Here is a 15,486-nt window from a genome sequence, read left to right on the forward strand (position 1 = left end):
TCCCAATTTTTTTTTAGCCTTTTGACAAGTCCACCAAAGATGATAAAAAGTTCCTTGGCCAAGAGAACATTTCCACAGACATTCATTACCTCATTATACATTTTTGACAACTTATTAGGAGTTAAATACCAACAATACATCATTGTATAAAAATTCTCTTTTAAATTGTAATTAAAAATAAATTTCAAACCTTTGTTCCACGTGTTCTCCCATATTGCTCCAACATAATATTATATCCCAAATTCTTAGCCCATTTAATCATACATTCTTTAACTTGTTCATCTTCTAGGTTCATTTGTAACAACATCTTATACATCTTTGTAATAACATGTTCATCATTTGTACAAAATTCCACTTCAAACTGAGTTATTTCATTAACAAATTTAAAATTCTTTTTGTCCACTACAATGTTCTGACAATTGCGCATATGTAAACCAATAACAAATGAAACCTTCCAACTCTAACTGTTCCCTTGTTTTAAAGTTTAGATTCACCCTCTTCAAAGTTTAACAAATCTTTGTAATTTAACCAGTTGTTTCCCCCACATTTTCTCTTCTAACAAATGCTTCTTGAGGTGACAACCACAATAGTACATTAGGAGACAATCTTGCTTTATATTTATTCCAAACCTTCAGTATGACACTCCTAACAAAATTGTTTTTAAAATCTTAAGAATTTTTTTTACCTTGTAATGCTCTGCATTTATGATTCAGGTTGAAGTAAGTTCTTTCAAAATGGATGTTTATTTTAAGGGTAAGATGTTGACCATTTGCTGCACTTAGCTTCAAAACATTCTGGTCTTTCTAAAGAAAATTTGGGATTGGACTATAGGAGTGGAAAGACATTTATTTTTCTCACTGCTTATTATGAATCATAGACTTTCAACTGAGCCTAAATTCACCTTTCTAGATAGTAGATATGAGTTACTGTAAAATATTGCCCATGCACAGCATGGCTGTTTGGAAATAGTGTGCATATTTTTGTTCATTGAATAATTTTCTTTTTGACTCTAAAACTGAATTTGCACCCCCAAAGTAAGATTTTAATTCCTTCTGTGTTAATTCTTAGCTTCTTGTGTTATACAAAATAAACAGTTGTACTTTATTTTGAATAATGTATATCATTTCCATATGGTTTTTACATTCTGGCACAAATCCTTCAGGTTTCACATGGTTTTCTATTCTATCAAAGCTTCCTTTTGTGGATCTAACAAACTCTTGCACTGAAATTCACTTGGAATTTTGGATTGGTCTGTCAGTACCATAAAATCTCTTAACAATATATATAAAGAAAGAACATATTAAAATAAATTTCAGTATATTTAGTATTTTTTATTGACTGTAGAACATTTTAAAATTAAAATAAAAAGTAAAGATTTATTCAGATATGTTTATTATTAAGTAAGATTAATTTGTCTTGAAGATATTCCTGCTGGTTTATTTATAATATAAATGTTAATTGACTTTTCTTTTGTGGGGGCAGCAATTGGCATCTGAAAAAGCCTGCAAGTCACAGATTTCTACTTTAGGTAAGTCTCTGGTGAAAATGGAGGAGGAACTTGAGAAAATCCAGCTGGAAAAGGTTTCTATACTCTCAGATTTGGCATCTTCTCGGGAACTGTGCATTAAACTGGGCACTAGCAAAGAATTATTAATCCGGCAACTAAAGAACACAACAAAGGAAGTAGAACGAGTAGGTATAATATAATTTTGGCTTGATTTATAGAGAGCAAACATTAAAGTTGAAAATCATACACATTTTCCTAATGCTTGAATTAAATTCTTGCTGTTCATGGAAAATTCTTTAGCATGTCAGATTTAATTTATAACCACCTGGAGTAGAAATTGTCCATCACAAGAAGTATTTTCTCATAACTCTGATTAGTAAGATCTTATTAAGAAGAAGGTTAATGTGACAACACAAGAATTTTATAAATTACTATACTTTCAAATGAGAAACCTATATATAGGCAAATTGGGAAAGGAAGATTCGGCTGCTTTTTCTCAAATATTTTCTATGTAAAGGGGAGGAGGCTTATCTTTTTTGTGAAGGGGTCAGACTGCCCCTTCTGATTGTTTTGGAAATGACTGCTACACTTATTATCAATCTGAGAATCAATTCTCACACTATATATGAAAAAATGAATTATTTAGAAATTAAAACATTATTATATTAACAAGGTACCTAATTTTGTATACAATAAGGCAAATAAGTGCTTCCATCCCTTTGACTATGTGTGTGCATTGGTTTGCGTGTGTGTCAATTATGCCCTATGGTCCAAGGCTTCAGTAGAGTGCAGCCATGTGATCATACAGGAAAATGTACAGCTAGTGTATATTATGGAGTTGCGCACAGGTACTCCATTCTCACCTTTGTACACTCTGAAGCACTTTTTAGTCTTCAAACCTGAAACTTTGCAGAACCTTATTTATTATTTCCTAAATTATAGGCAGCATATCTTATCAGGTGCTAGAAAACAATACTGGAAAAACAGCTGTCACTCTCCATGTTTGTGAGCTCTCTGAATGCATCTACATGGTCAATGTCTTCTTCTAATACCTCTATTTGGGAGCTTGCTTAGTTTTTAAAAAGCAAAGATATCAGAAGAAAACGCTGCCAAATATCAGTGTTTTTCATGAAGTCTGATTAAACTGATTAAGAACTATACTTGATCTTAGCCAAAAGGCCGAGAAGCGATTCATGAAGTCTGACGCCATGATTGTTCTGTAGCAAACAGAACATGATTGTACAGATAGTCCTCGACTTAAATTGGGACTGGAACTTCTGTTGTGCCCAATTTTATGACCTTTTTTGCCGTAGTTGTTAAGTGAATCATGCGGTTCCCATTGATTTTGCTTGTCGGGAGTTGGCTGGGAAGGTCGCAAATGGTGATCATGTGACCCCAGGTCACTGCAACCATCGTAAATACATGCTGGTTGCCAAGCACCCATATTTTGATCATGTGACCATGGGGATGCTGCACCAGTCCTAAGTGTGAGGACCAGTCGTAAGTCACTTTTTGCAGTGCCGTTGTAACTTTGAATGGTTGTTAATGGTTGTCAGTCGAGGATTACTTGTACAGTATATGGTCTGACTATACATAAAGCTGCTAAGAAGAAGTACAGTCTGTGCTTATTTGAGAAACTGTGAATCCTGGATGTGGATTTAGCACATCTGCAGGCATAGGAGTCTCTGCGGGCATAGGTCAAAAGTCAAAATGGCAGGTGTGACTGCATCATTGAAGTCCCAACTCTAGAACCCTGTTAACTCTGTCTCATTCTGCACCGATTCTTAAGAGATCCCTAGTCTAAACTCATCTTTTTCTTTAAGACAATCAAATATTGTCATTCATCATGAGCTTGATATATACGAATTCATCATTCATTTTGGGGGGTATTTTTGATGGATGAGAAAGTTTTTTTTACCATCATTCATTTTTGTATATTTTTTTACTATTTTTTCAAAGCTCCTGAAATAGATTTTTTAAAATATTTGATCTCAATAGAAGTTATGACTAGTTCATTTCTAAAAGAGAAATATCTGACAAATGAATTTTAGATTAAGTCAGGGGCAGGCAAATTTTTTTGTAGTATTTTTTTGTAGGAGTAGATCTGAGCATTTCAAGCATGAGAATGATGCAATCCTGATGTGCATCTGACAAAGTGAGCTGTAGTTCATGAAAGCTTATGCCTTTGTTAGTCTGAAAAAGTACTACCAATTTCCTCCTGATTTTTGACATCCATTTTACTGTGATTTGATACTGAAGTCCTGGGGGTTCCAGAGGCTATAAAAATAGATGTGGGAGCACCATGTGGTTCATAGGTATCCACCTTGATTTAAATAGACTAAATATATTCAGAGGGTCAAGAAATATAGATTCTGATATATTTTGTATGGGATGGAATGTCCTACAGTATAAGGTTCCTCACCAAGGAGTACCAGGAACCCAATGATTTGTTTAGTTTTGGATTAATATCACAAGTAAAACCCATTTATTTTTACCTCTTAAGCAAGATTTCTGTACTGTCTTTAGAGAATAGTAATAAGTTCTTATCGGAGACAGGGCTTCAGTTTTTTTACATTAATAGAGAAAAGCTGAATGGATATACCTGTAGGTGCAGTGTGGGGAAAAAGGAGAGAGCGTATGTAGATTTCTTATACAATTTAAAACGTAATCCACCAGGTTCTAATATGGTACATAATAAAGAAAATAAGGAAGTTTGTTATTCTGGCTTTCAGCTTCAGAATGAATGGGAATCATCTCACTCAGAAATAGAACTTCTCAGAAAACAACTCAATAATGAAAGAATCTCAATTAAAAACTTGGAAACTTTGTTAGCATCTAATCGAGAAAAGGAGTATCAGTCTCAGATGATAAGTCAAGAGAAGGATTCTGAAATACATCTTCTTAAAGAACAACTTTCTCTGGCTGAAAGCAAAATGTGAGTAACTGGCAAAAAGAACACTTGATTATCACAATTAAAATTACTGTTATACTTTTTGTTAATCACCCCATTTTTAACCGCTTTAAGAGAGCACTTATTAGAGTGGAAGATAGTTAATTTAAAAGTTATTTGAAACCAGGTAAGCTAAATATTAGGCAAAAAACTATGTATCCCATGAGAATAAAGTACATACTATTTGTATATTGCTATAAAAACTTTTCGTTCAGTGCAGTTAGGAAATTTTAGCAGTACTGATATATAATGCCAGATATATAACACAGATATATAATGCCAGATATATAACACAGCAGGAATATCATATAATTGTTTCTGTTTTCTTTTTGGTTTCTTATCCAATTTCTTTTTATATCAAGTATATTGGAAGCTGCTCTTGAAAAACTAATCCTATTCTTTATTTTATTATATTTGACTAGTTACATTCTTTCAGTTTAAGTGACAACTTTGTCCTTTATAGCGCTATCCAGAGTCGAGATTTTTCACAGCTCAAAAATACAATAACTCAGCTGGAATCTGAGTTAGATATCACCAAAAGACAGTTGGGCACAGAGCGCTTTGAAAGGCAAGTGTGTGACCACATTTTTAATCATTTACATCTGTTATTCCCAATTTAGTAATATACACTTTCACTAATTTAGAAAAACCCATCATTAAATATTGCTACTAATTTATATCGAAGTAAGGCTGAAATTCAGCACTGGAGCATGCTTGCTAGGGAACAAGTACTACTATTTGATGACTTAGTTGGGAGTAAACATGCATTTGATTGTACCCCACATATATAAAACCAGATTATTTACCAGTTCCAAATAAGTCAGACTTTTTAAATAATTAGGAAGCACTACACTTAAGCCTTGTGGGGATTTATGTATTGTTTTTAATAGAAAAAGCCAAGTAGATTTGTAGATTATGGATTTTTTCATGAAGACTTGAAAATATCTTCTGCAGACTTATTCAAAGAATGATGGTTGAATCATTATTCTGTTGCATATTTCATATTTTGTAAAAAAAAAAAGAAAATCTAGTTATTTATAAAAAGTAATCAAAACATATGACTCCTAATTTTCCATCAATAAGTAGAATAGAGATTCATGGAATGGAGCTTTTCCACCTCCTTTTTTCCCTGAAAATCTTTTGAACACTGATTGAACACTGAGGAGTTTGAGAACTATGGGAATCATCATGCCTTTCCACTCTGCTGACAGGAATAGCTCAGAATTGAATATAATATCAGTTTAATACACTGTTACTGACCTAATACTTCCAGAGTTCAAGGGAATTCAACAGAAACTGATTGCTTTTACTTACCTCAGAATTCACCATCCAGGAAAATATTCTGAAAGCTGCAGATTCAGGGAAGTTTCTGACTAATCTGAGCCACTAAGATCACTTCCAGGAGTAAATATAGTGTATCCAAATAAAAATCCAAAATCAAAGGTACAGTGTTGGTCTGAAAATATAAAAGTGCTAATTGGGGGCCCAGCTACAAGAATATTTATTGTGTTCCTGTGACCTCCACTACCTAAAATAGCTTGACTCCCTAACCCACTGTATAATTCCTAAAAAAAGAATTATGAGCCACGAAAATGAGACAAGGTATTGAAAGAAAGTGTAGAGAAGGGGGAATTTGGCAGAAATCAATCAGTGTTATGTAAATTGTGGAGAAACTTGGGATTCAATTATTAATTCTGTTTTTAATTGGTAGGGGGTTGAGTTGAGCAAATGTCCACTGCTACTAAGTAGATCCATTTTAGGCAGACTAAAAGCTCAGACCTATTTGACTGTACATTGTTATATATATCCTGTTGTTTTAAGAAAGAAATCTACACTCTACTGTAGATTTCAGGTATCAAAATGTATATAACTTTGCATATTCTAAATTTAAATTGCTATGTTGTATTAATTCTTTATTTTGCTATTTCAGTAGATATAGTACTGTATATGTAATTTATGTTTAATTATTAAAATTGCACAATTTCATCCTAGATTTTACTGTTTGGACATATACAAAGTATCCACCAGGTTATTTATTTATTAGGACCAGACAATTTATTGGGACCTGTTACCAAGTATTACAGGCAGATTTTGCCCTCATTCAAACATTACCCTTAAATGTACTTTCTTCCATGTGAATCAGGGAGAAAGATGAAGTTTTTAAATCAGTTTTGGGAGTTTTAAGGGTGGAAAGGGATTCAGGAAGTCTCTGGGAGGCAAAAAGACCCCATTTCCAATCTTTGTAGTTGAAACCAAATTATTCAAAGTCATGCTATCAAAATTTAGTGGCAAATAACTGAATGCTAGTGGCATGATTTCAGGCTATTTCTTGCAGAGGGTTTAAAAAGAGAAATTGGAGTGATATGCCTCCAGAGGGCTCCTCCTCCTCTGCTTCATGGGGGAAGGGAGAAACCTGCAAAAACTATGTTGTCAAGCACTGGCCATTTTGCCATTGAATTTTGGTGGTATACTCTCATGTTAGAACAGATGCTTTGCTGAGGGCTGCATATATTCTGTAGAACATGGTTCTTCACCCCTGGCCAATACTGAATAATGAAGCTGTCCGCTGCATTAAATTTAGCAGTGAGAGAATGGCAGTTTTCTTACTTTACAAGCCAGCATTAAATCCTGCCTTATTTTGCCCCTAGAGAATAATGGTGTATTAGATCTGGGTAAAGAGGTCTAGAATCACCTAAATACAATTCCAGTTGGCCAGTGGGGTGAATGTTACCCAGTGGAGGAGATGAAACATGAGTTGAGGAAAACCATAGCTATATGACACACACATATTTCAGTGCTGGGCTTGGGTTTAAATACAGAATGATTAAAAAATGCTATCTCTGAGTCCAGAATAGATAACTTTAGGTTAGATAACTGTCCTAAAATATTGGTTTCCTGTATTCTTAATCTGAAACTCAGATTCTCCAATGGTATTCATCCTGGCTCTGAATAAAACCCAAATGAAATTCCTTTTCCATCCCATCATTCTGTACTGGAACAAGAGAGATCAGATTTTGACCTTCTATGTGACATCCTTTCAAGTATTTGAAAAATGTGGTCTTATTCCCCAGTCATCTTTTCTCAATGCTAAAGATACCCAACTCCTTCCATATTTCTTCATACTACTTAGTTTCTAGTCTCCTAATCATCATTGTTGTCCTTTGAACCTGATCCAATTTTTCTGAATCCTTTTTAAAGTGTGGTGCTCGGAAATAGATATAATAATGAGGTGAGGGCCTAACCACCCTCAAAGCAGAACAGATGCAACAATTACTATGTGTAACTTTGGAAATTATATTTCTGTTGATGCAGCCTAGAATTGCATTTGTCATCTTTGCAGCTAAAGCACATTGCTACCTCATTCAGTTTGCAATCAACTACAGGTAGTCCTCACTTACCAACCACTAATTCAGCAACCATCCAAAGTTACAATGGCACTGAAAAAGGAGAATTATGACCAGTCTTCAAAATTGCAGCCATTGCAGCATCCCCATGCTCACATGATCACAATTCAGGCACTTGGCAACCAGCATGCATTTACAGTAGTCACAGCATCCTGCCATCAAATGATTGCTATTTGCAACCTTCACAGCCAGCTTCCAACAAGCAAAATCAATGGGGAAGCTGGCAGAAAGTCACAACCTACGGTCACATGACATTGCGCTTAACAACTCATGGTGATTCGCTTAACAATTGCAGCCAGAACTGATGTCATAAGTTGGCACGGTCATGTGATGTTTACTTAATGACCACGCCGCGTAGCAATGGTCCCAATTATGGTTGGTGAGGACTACCTGTACTATTCAAAGACTGTGTAATTGCTGTTACCAAACCAGAAACTCCCCATCCTATACCTTTCCTTTGTATTTGAGTTTCCTAAGTTCACCCCCTCCTCAAGAAGCTATTGCTAGACTTCACCATTAAGGACTTGGTGCTTTCTCCTCTCGTTTTAACATCTGCATGAAGCCATTGGGGGAGGTCATCCAATGGTTTGGGGTGAGGAACTATCAGTATGCTGATGTTACCCAGCTTTACATATGCCCTCTAGATCACCTGAGTGATGTCATGTTCCAGTTTCTGGAGGCTATCGGCACCTGGGTAGGTGCAATAGCTTCAGCTCAACCTTAGTAAGATCATGTGACTGTGGGGCTTGGGCCCTGGTTTTGGGGACCTTCCATCTCTGGTTCTGGATAGGGTTGCATGGCCTCCAACAGTTCCAGGGCACAATCTGGAGGCCTTCCTGGACTTGAGCAGGTGCAGCTGTGGGTAGGAGGGCTTTTGCACAGCTTCAGATTGTGCATCAGTTGAATCTGTTCCTGGACCAGGAGGCCCTATTCACAGTCACTCACTCCCCTAGTGACCTCCAGATTGGACTACTGCAACACATTCTACATGGGGCTGCCTTTGAAGAGCATTTGGAAGCTTCAGCTGGTGCAGAATGCAGTGGGGTGGGCAGTTAGAAGGGCTTGTTCCTTGGCACATGTGACACCACTACTTCACAAGCTGCATTGGCTACCAGTGTGCTTCCAGGTGCAATTCAGGGTGCTGCCATTCATGGCTTGGGGCTGGATTATTACAGGACCGTTTCTTCCCTGTTGTTTCTTCCCGTTCCACCTAGTCTGACTGGAGTTGCAAGCTCCAGGTCCCGTCAGCTAAGGAGTGTCATCTAGTGGGGCCCAGGAGGAGAGCCTTTTCTGTCATGGCACCCCCCCCCCCACAATACCATTCCTCCAGAGAACAGATTGGGCCTGTTTCTCTTGGCCTTCCCTAAGACCCTAAAAACATGGCTCTGTTCTCGAGCCTGGGGCTCTGGGTGTGGGACAGAACCTGTTGCTTTGTTATGTTGAGTGTTGGATTGTGACTTCGTAATTTTTTTTCCTGGCTGCTATGGGTTTTGTATATTTTTGTATATGTTTTTATTATTTTTAATATTGTGAGCTGCTCAGAGTCACATATGCGATATGGGTAGCCAAATTAATTAATTAATTGATTGATTGATTCTGAGCTTTTGCTTTCCTGACATCAGTTCTGTAATTCTGGGCTACTGCTCTGTACTTGTCCTTTGTGATCTGGACTTCTTTTCATTTCTTGTATGTATCCTTTTTGGTTTCAGAACTTTGCTAAGCTTTTTGTTTAGCCACATTGACTACTTTTTCTTTCCTCCCTTTTTCCTCCTTATTGAAACTGGTTCCATATGTATTTTTAATATAGGCTTTCTTGTTTCCAGTTGTGCTTTTAATGTAATCTTCCTTAAGAACACCCATCTTGAGTTTCTCTTCCCAGAGCTTCTCCTGCCATTGGATGTATTTATCCTTGTATTGAGTAGACTGAAATAAAAGGAGCTTAAATCATTGTCAAAATTAAGACCAAGGGAAGGAACGGATGCTTTGTTGCTTAGGCAGTGTCCCACCATATAAAATGCACCAGAGTCCTGAAGAGATAGTTGTGAAAAAGGAAAACAGATCTTGGCAGTCTCTTTACATGTACTGTTTTGTGAAAAAACAAACATGCTGTGGAGGAGGCCTGCAACAACAACACATTTATTACAGCCCTAAGGCCAGATACAATCAAAATATATAATAGTAACGATCTTACTATTATATATATTATATATATAACGGAAAAACAATTAGTAGGATCTAAAATTAAGTAAGGATAAAAATACTAAAATAAATTGAAATAAAATACTATGTTAAGAAATTCTAAACCTAAGTAATGGTGCGGCATATTGTGCAGATGATAGCACAAAACTGGGCAACCTGGGAGGATATTTTCAGGTCCTTGTCCAAAAGAAGTAGCATGAAATAGAAATTACACTCCGTGCCTGGAAATTTCTTCAATATTGGATATATAAGGATCTGTCTAGAGTCCTTATATAGGGAACAATATAGCAACATATGGCTTAGGGTTTCTATTGTGCCGTCACCACATAGACATAACCGAAGATGCATAGGAGTACCCTTAAAACGTCCAAAAAGGACTGCTGAGGGCAGTGCGTCCAGCCTGGCTAAGGTGAAAGCTTTACGAAATTTCAAAATTGTAATGGATGATAAATAAGCTGGAATGAACCCTTCTGGAAGAAAATGACAGATATTGGGGTGTAGTGCACGCTCTCTCTCTCTCTCTCCCGGGTCCATGCTACGTGGCATATCAGGCAGTAAGGGTTCTCCAGCTGTTTTTATTTTGGGTGAATGTTTTGGCGTCCTTCCATGTGATATGCAGTGCCTTCAGGTCTTGCGTCAGTGTTCTTCACCATGTTATTCGAAGGTGTCCTTGTTGTCGTTCGGCATCAGGAGGAGTCCACTCACTGCCACTTTAGGGATCCAGTTGTCCATGTGGAAGATGTGACCAGCCAGTTGAAGTCTTCTACGTGCGACAATGTTACGAAGTTTACACGAGCCACTCCTTCGGAGCACCTCCTCATTAGTGATGTGATCAAAATATTGGATCTTTAGAATTCGGCGGAGGCATCTCTGTTGGAAGACGTCAAGCCTCTTGTTAATACTTGCTGATGCCTTCCAAGTCTCGCTGGCATAAATAGCTGTCAGGATCACAATAGAAGTGAACAGATGGAGTTTAATCTTCAGCAATATGGACGGCGAGGACCAGAACTTATTCATCTTCCAAAAAACGGCTATCACCTTCCCAATGCAGCACTTAACATCCAGCTTTGCATTTCCATTCTGGGTGATCACACTACCCAGATAGTGTGATACCCAGATCGCCCAGATACCATTCTGGAAGAAAATGACAGATATTGGGGTGTAGCACCTTACTTAAATTTGTTTGGAGATCTACAGTATATCCAGGATTCATTGTTTAAGGGCAGTTCTAGCATTATCAAATCCTAATGAGCACAGATTTTCCATAGAGAAGCCCAGCAATTTAATTTTATCTAAGGCTTTTTTTAGACACGGTGACTTAAAATGATCTCTAAAATACTAATGGGGCTAAACCTATAGGAAACAGAATTAACTTTAGCCAGAAGGTAAGAAGAAGGAACCATGCGCTGGCATCCAATGAAACTATACCTATTTCTACCCATAAGATGGCATTTTTAATACTTTTTGGTACCATCAAATGGCTCTAATGAACTTATTCTGAATGGTTTCAATAATATTAAGCTTTGCAAGGGAGCAAATTTGAGACCAATAGAGAAGCTGAGGGACTACCTTAGCTTGAAAGACCTTGCAAGCTGCAGGAATGTAATGGGCTCCTTTTGAATGGTAAAAATCTTGCAATAGTTGATGAGGTACCCTGTGCAACACTTGCCTGGTAAAGAAAATGAGCATTCCAGGATAAGGAAGCATGGAACTGCACTCCAAGGTATTTATAGGTGCGCACCTGTTCAACTGGAGTCCCATTTATATGCCATTTGTGAATCTTACGATGGTGTCGGGCAAGAAAACTAACTTTAGTTTTCTCATAATTTATTGAAAGTTTTTGATCTGTGCAGAATAAAGCTATTGCCCTAAGTGCTTTTCTCATTCCCACGTGTGAAGTAGACATAATGGAGGCCTGCAAGAATACTGTATTGCCTTCCTTTGGCCTTTGTGTGTAATCAATAAGACTATACTGATTAGAAGGTAACAATTTGAATCTAGTGGAAATTTCATAGAGAGCTAAGCATGGAACTTTGGCGTACATTTCAAATAGGGACTGATATAATTCCAACCAGTCCAATTCTCTCTGAACTCCACACAAATATGGAGCTTCTGAGCTTCTGTATTTTGTTTTATTGAATATTTTTATTGAATCAATTACTCTTTGACTCGTACTGTGCTGTCCTTACTTCCACACCCAGGCACATGCTACCCAAAATTAGAATTGATTTGTGTCCCTTTTAAAAATAAAAATTTAAAAACATTTTCCTCTGAGATTTATAAGATACAGAACATGCTGGGCCTAGGAAAATACGTACACTGTATTGATACTATCTTATTTAAATAAGTTTTTAAAAACTTTTTAGGGAACGTGCAGTCCAAGAACTTCGCCGGCAGAGTCTTACAGCTTCATACCATTTAACTTCTACGATAAGAACAACATCACCTGAACGTTCCCGGCACTGGTCTCCTGAGAGGTCTCTGGATAGATCTTTGGATGGGTGAGAAAATGTCTGTTAAAAATATATCTCCTTTCTCTCACTGTTATTCAAGCATAGACCATCTCTTTATCCATGTTACAAAGACATCCTTTAACTAGAAATGAAGTCCATCATTTTGTTTCTTTGTTGCTATTCCACAAAACTGTGCACATGATAGCTCATATAATAGCAGATGTGTTAAAAAAGATGTGCTAAGGGAATTCTTATATAAAGAAAAGGACATGAGTAATTTATTTGCTCCAAACATTGAAGATATTAATTTGTTTCCCTGAAATCACTGTTTCAGGACAGTGACTGGCCATATATCCTGCTGGTTTCCTTAATCATGATATATTTAATAAGCCACAGTTGGCTGGGTTCACTTAACAAGCTAAGCCATAAACCGTAACCAACTATGAGGTCCATAGCATGCAAACCATATTGTGGTTAGTTTAACATATGAACCAGTGGCAACCATGGAAAAGCAGGGTGGTGGTGGTGGTGGTGGTGGTCAGGCTGACAAGAGCAGTGTCATGCACCAAGCTCCACCTTTTTGTATGTGCATTGTGATGTCACATGCACATGCACATGCACATGCTGCAATGTTGATTCCATCATTCTGATGCAAGCAGAAGGCTCTTGCAGATACTGTTGATGGGAACTCAATCAGTGATGATATTACTTGGATCTTCTCAGGTTACTTCATTCTTGATCTTTTGCTTCCTTTCCCCTTTCCTTAACTCAAAATACTGTATATTGGTTGTTTTTGTAAGAGCTCATTTTCATGATTTAGGAGGGATTATCTATTATAAAATTGCATGGATTAAAAATGCTTATGAGATAAATAAGCAATTAAATGGGCGTGTGTGTCCACAGAGACCGTAAGTATTATCCAAAAACCAATTTATTGAGACCCTTATCATTAAAGAATTAAAAAAAGAGATTTATGTTCAGTATGTGTGTTTGTGTGTGAAGGGAGTGGACTGCCACCACTGGATAAAATACAAAACTTCTTTCTTCTCTCATAGGGATTCTATTTCTATTTCAAAGGACTTCTAATTGAAGAAGATATGAAAAAATTTAACATCCATCATAGAAAATACACATGCCAAACCAAACTCAAGGTTTATTAAAACAGTTGCTTTAATCCAATTGGTAATGGATAATGTTCAGAGTGCTTATTAACTGAAGAAGCATACATACACAAATATTTTATTTGGGCCATTAAAATAAAAGCAATTTTGATACATTGTTTTATAAAATAATTTTTATTATTAAAAAGATGTTCTGAAATGAAATTTGAATTGCACACTGTCAAAGAAATAAATTAAATGAAAAATTTAAACAGCTTCTTATTCTTCATTTATTTGTTGTATCTTGGCTGCACTTTTGCTAAATTATTTAACATTTTGACAAATTGATAGACAAAATCAGACTTATACAATCATTCAAGTCTTGATTTTTTTTAAAAAAAACCTGATGATAAAGTCATTGGTTTCCATCCCAATTTCCCCTTCTGAGAATTAACAAAGCACACTGAGTGTGCTAATCTCTGGATGCCCATACCCTCTCACCTACTACTAGAGTTTAGGGAATCCAGTGGAATAGTGTTTGATAAGCTGTGATGGAAGAGATTTGGCAAAATCCATACATACATTTGTGTGAACTAAAGAAAAACCTAGAATTCAATCCATAATTTTAAAATCAGTAAAGCAGCAGCCTTATTATGAAAATCAATGTTAACTACTATTTCAGAAATAGTGACGAACAAGCTCTGCAGTTTCATCCCTTATTCTTTGCAGTTGAGAGCACTGGCAGATCAGGGCCTTAAGCTGTGAAATATATTTAAATTACTTATAGCATTTATGAAAGTTCTTTAAAAATTAGTGAATTTTGCAATTTTGCAATTAATATATATTACAAATGATTGGAAAAATTATTGTAGGTAGTCTTAACGTTCAAAGCATTATGTATTTCTGAACTATCCCATCATTTTTATGTCATTGTCAATAGGACAGTTCCCAAGCATAAAAATCTGCAACTTCAGATTTATTTACATTGGGGAAATCCAACCTTACTCATACTTTAAATTATTGAAATCAGTAAAAAATAAGAAATTGTAACTAATTTTTTTCACAGATTTTTATGGCTATTTACCTGTGACAAAGATTAGATCCAGTACATTATCATTCATTCATTCATTCACTCATTCACTCGTCTGTTTTTGTGTGTATGAACTGTAAAGGTAAAGTCTCTTCAAGGATATATCTATGTTGTTTTCTTGACATTAATATGGAAGTGGTTTCCATTACCTCCTACAGGAATGGGTTTGGGTGGGGAGAGAGGAGAGGAGGGCATTTCTTAATGGCATTTTCTGATGGTTTTCTATCAAAGATGCAGCCCTACTTAGGTTGGGTAGGCTTTAAAAAATATTGTGGTATAACCTAAAATATAACTTTTATGAGGGCAAAAAGAAATTGCCACAAATCAGTCTTCCAGGATATATGGTGTAATCTGCACTTTCACACCTGCTAAAATGTTAATACTTTGCAATCAGTATTGTGGAACTTTTATACCTCCTCTTCCTAAACAATTTTTCTTTAGTAAGACAAGAAAAATGAAAAAACTGTAAAGCTTCGCAGAAGATAGCCAAGTAGGTCCTTCAGAGAGCTGAAGGAACAGGACACAAAGAACCAAGCTTGTTAAGAAGAGCTCTTTTTCTGATGGAGTTTCAATGAGTTCCAGAGCCTCTGATTATGTTTCTGGACCTCTGGACAAATAGCAGCTATTATAAACTTCAGACTGAAGAAGACAATGTTAAGGCTTTGCAAAGAAAAGAGTTCCCACCTCTGCCCTGAAGAGTCAGAAGTGATGAGTTATGCCAGATAGAGACTCCCCACTGAGAGAGACTAAAACAGTAATATGTTGTTGTTGTTTATTCGTTTA

General features: G+C 36.4%; 1 protein-coding gene and 1 pseudogene across 1 annotated transcript in view; one reads left to right on the plus strand and one right to left on the minus strand.

Annotated features, from left to right (window-relative positions):
• Window positions 1–13,875, plus strand: part of TSGA10 (testis specific 10) — a 47,810-nt gene extending 33,935 nt beyond the window's left edge. The window contains exons 16-20 of the mRNA XM_063304977.1: window positions 1,483–1,692; window positions 4,240–4,442; window positions 4,921–5,025; window positions 12,427–12,561; window positions 13,569–13,875. Of these exons, the coding sequence (XP_063161047.1) occupies window positions 1,483–1,692; window positions 4,240–4,442; window positions 4,921–5,025; window positions 12,427–12,561; window positions 13,569–13,599 (684 nt within the window). The 3' untranslated portion in view covers window positions 13,600–13,875. The remainder of the gene's footprint in view (window positions 1–1,482; window positions 1,693–4,239; window positions 4,443–4,920; window positions 5,026–12,426; window positions 12,562–13,568) is intronic.
• On the minus strand, window positions 2,568–2,698 carry LOC134499392 (U2 spliceosomal RNA; annotated as a pseudogene).
• Window positions 13,876–15,486: the final 1,611 nt, after the last annotated feature.

The sequence above is a fragment of the Candoia aspera genome, chromosome 5 (genome assembly GCF_035149785.1).
Source record: "Candoia aspera isolate rCanAsp1 chromosome 5, rCanAsp1.hap2, whole genome shotgun sequence".
NCBI classification, from domain to species: Eukaryota; Metazoa; Chordata; class Lepidosauria; order Squamata; family Boidae; genus Candoia; species Candoia aspera.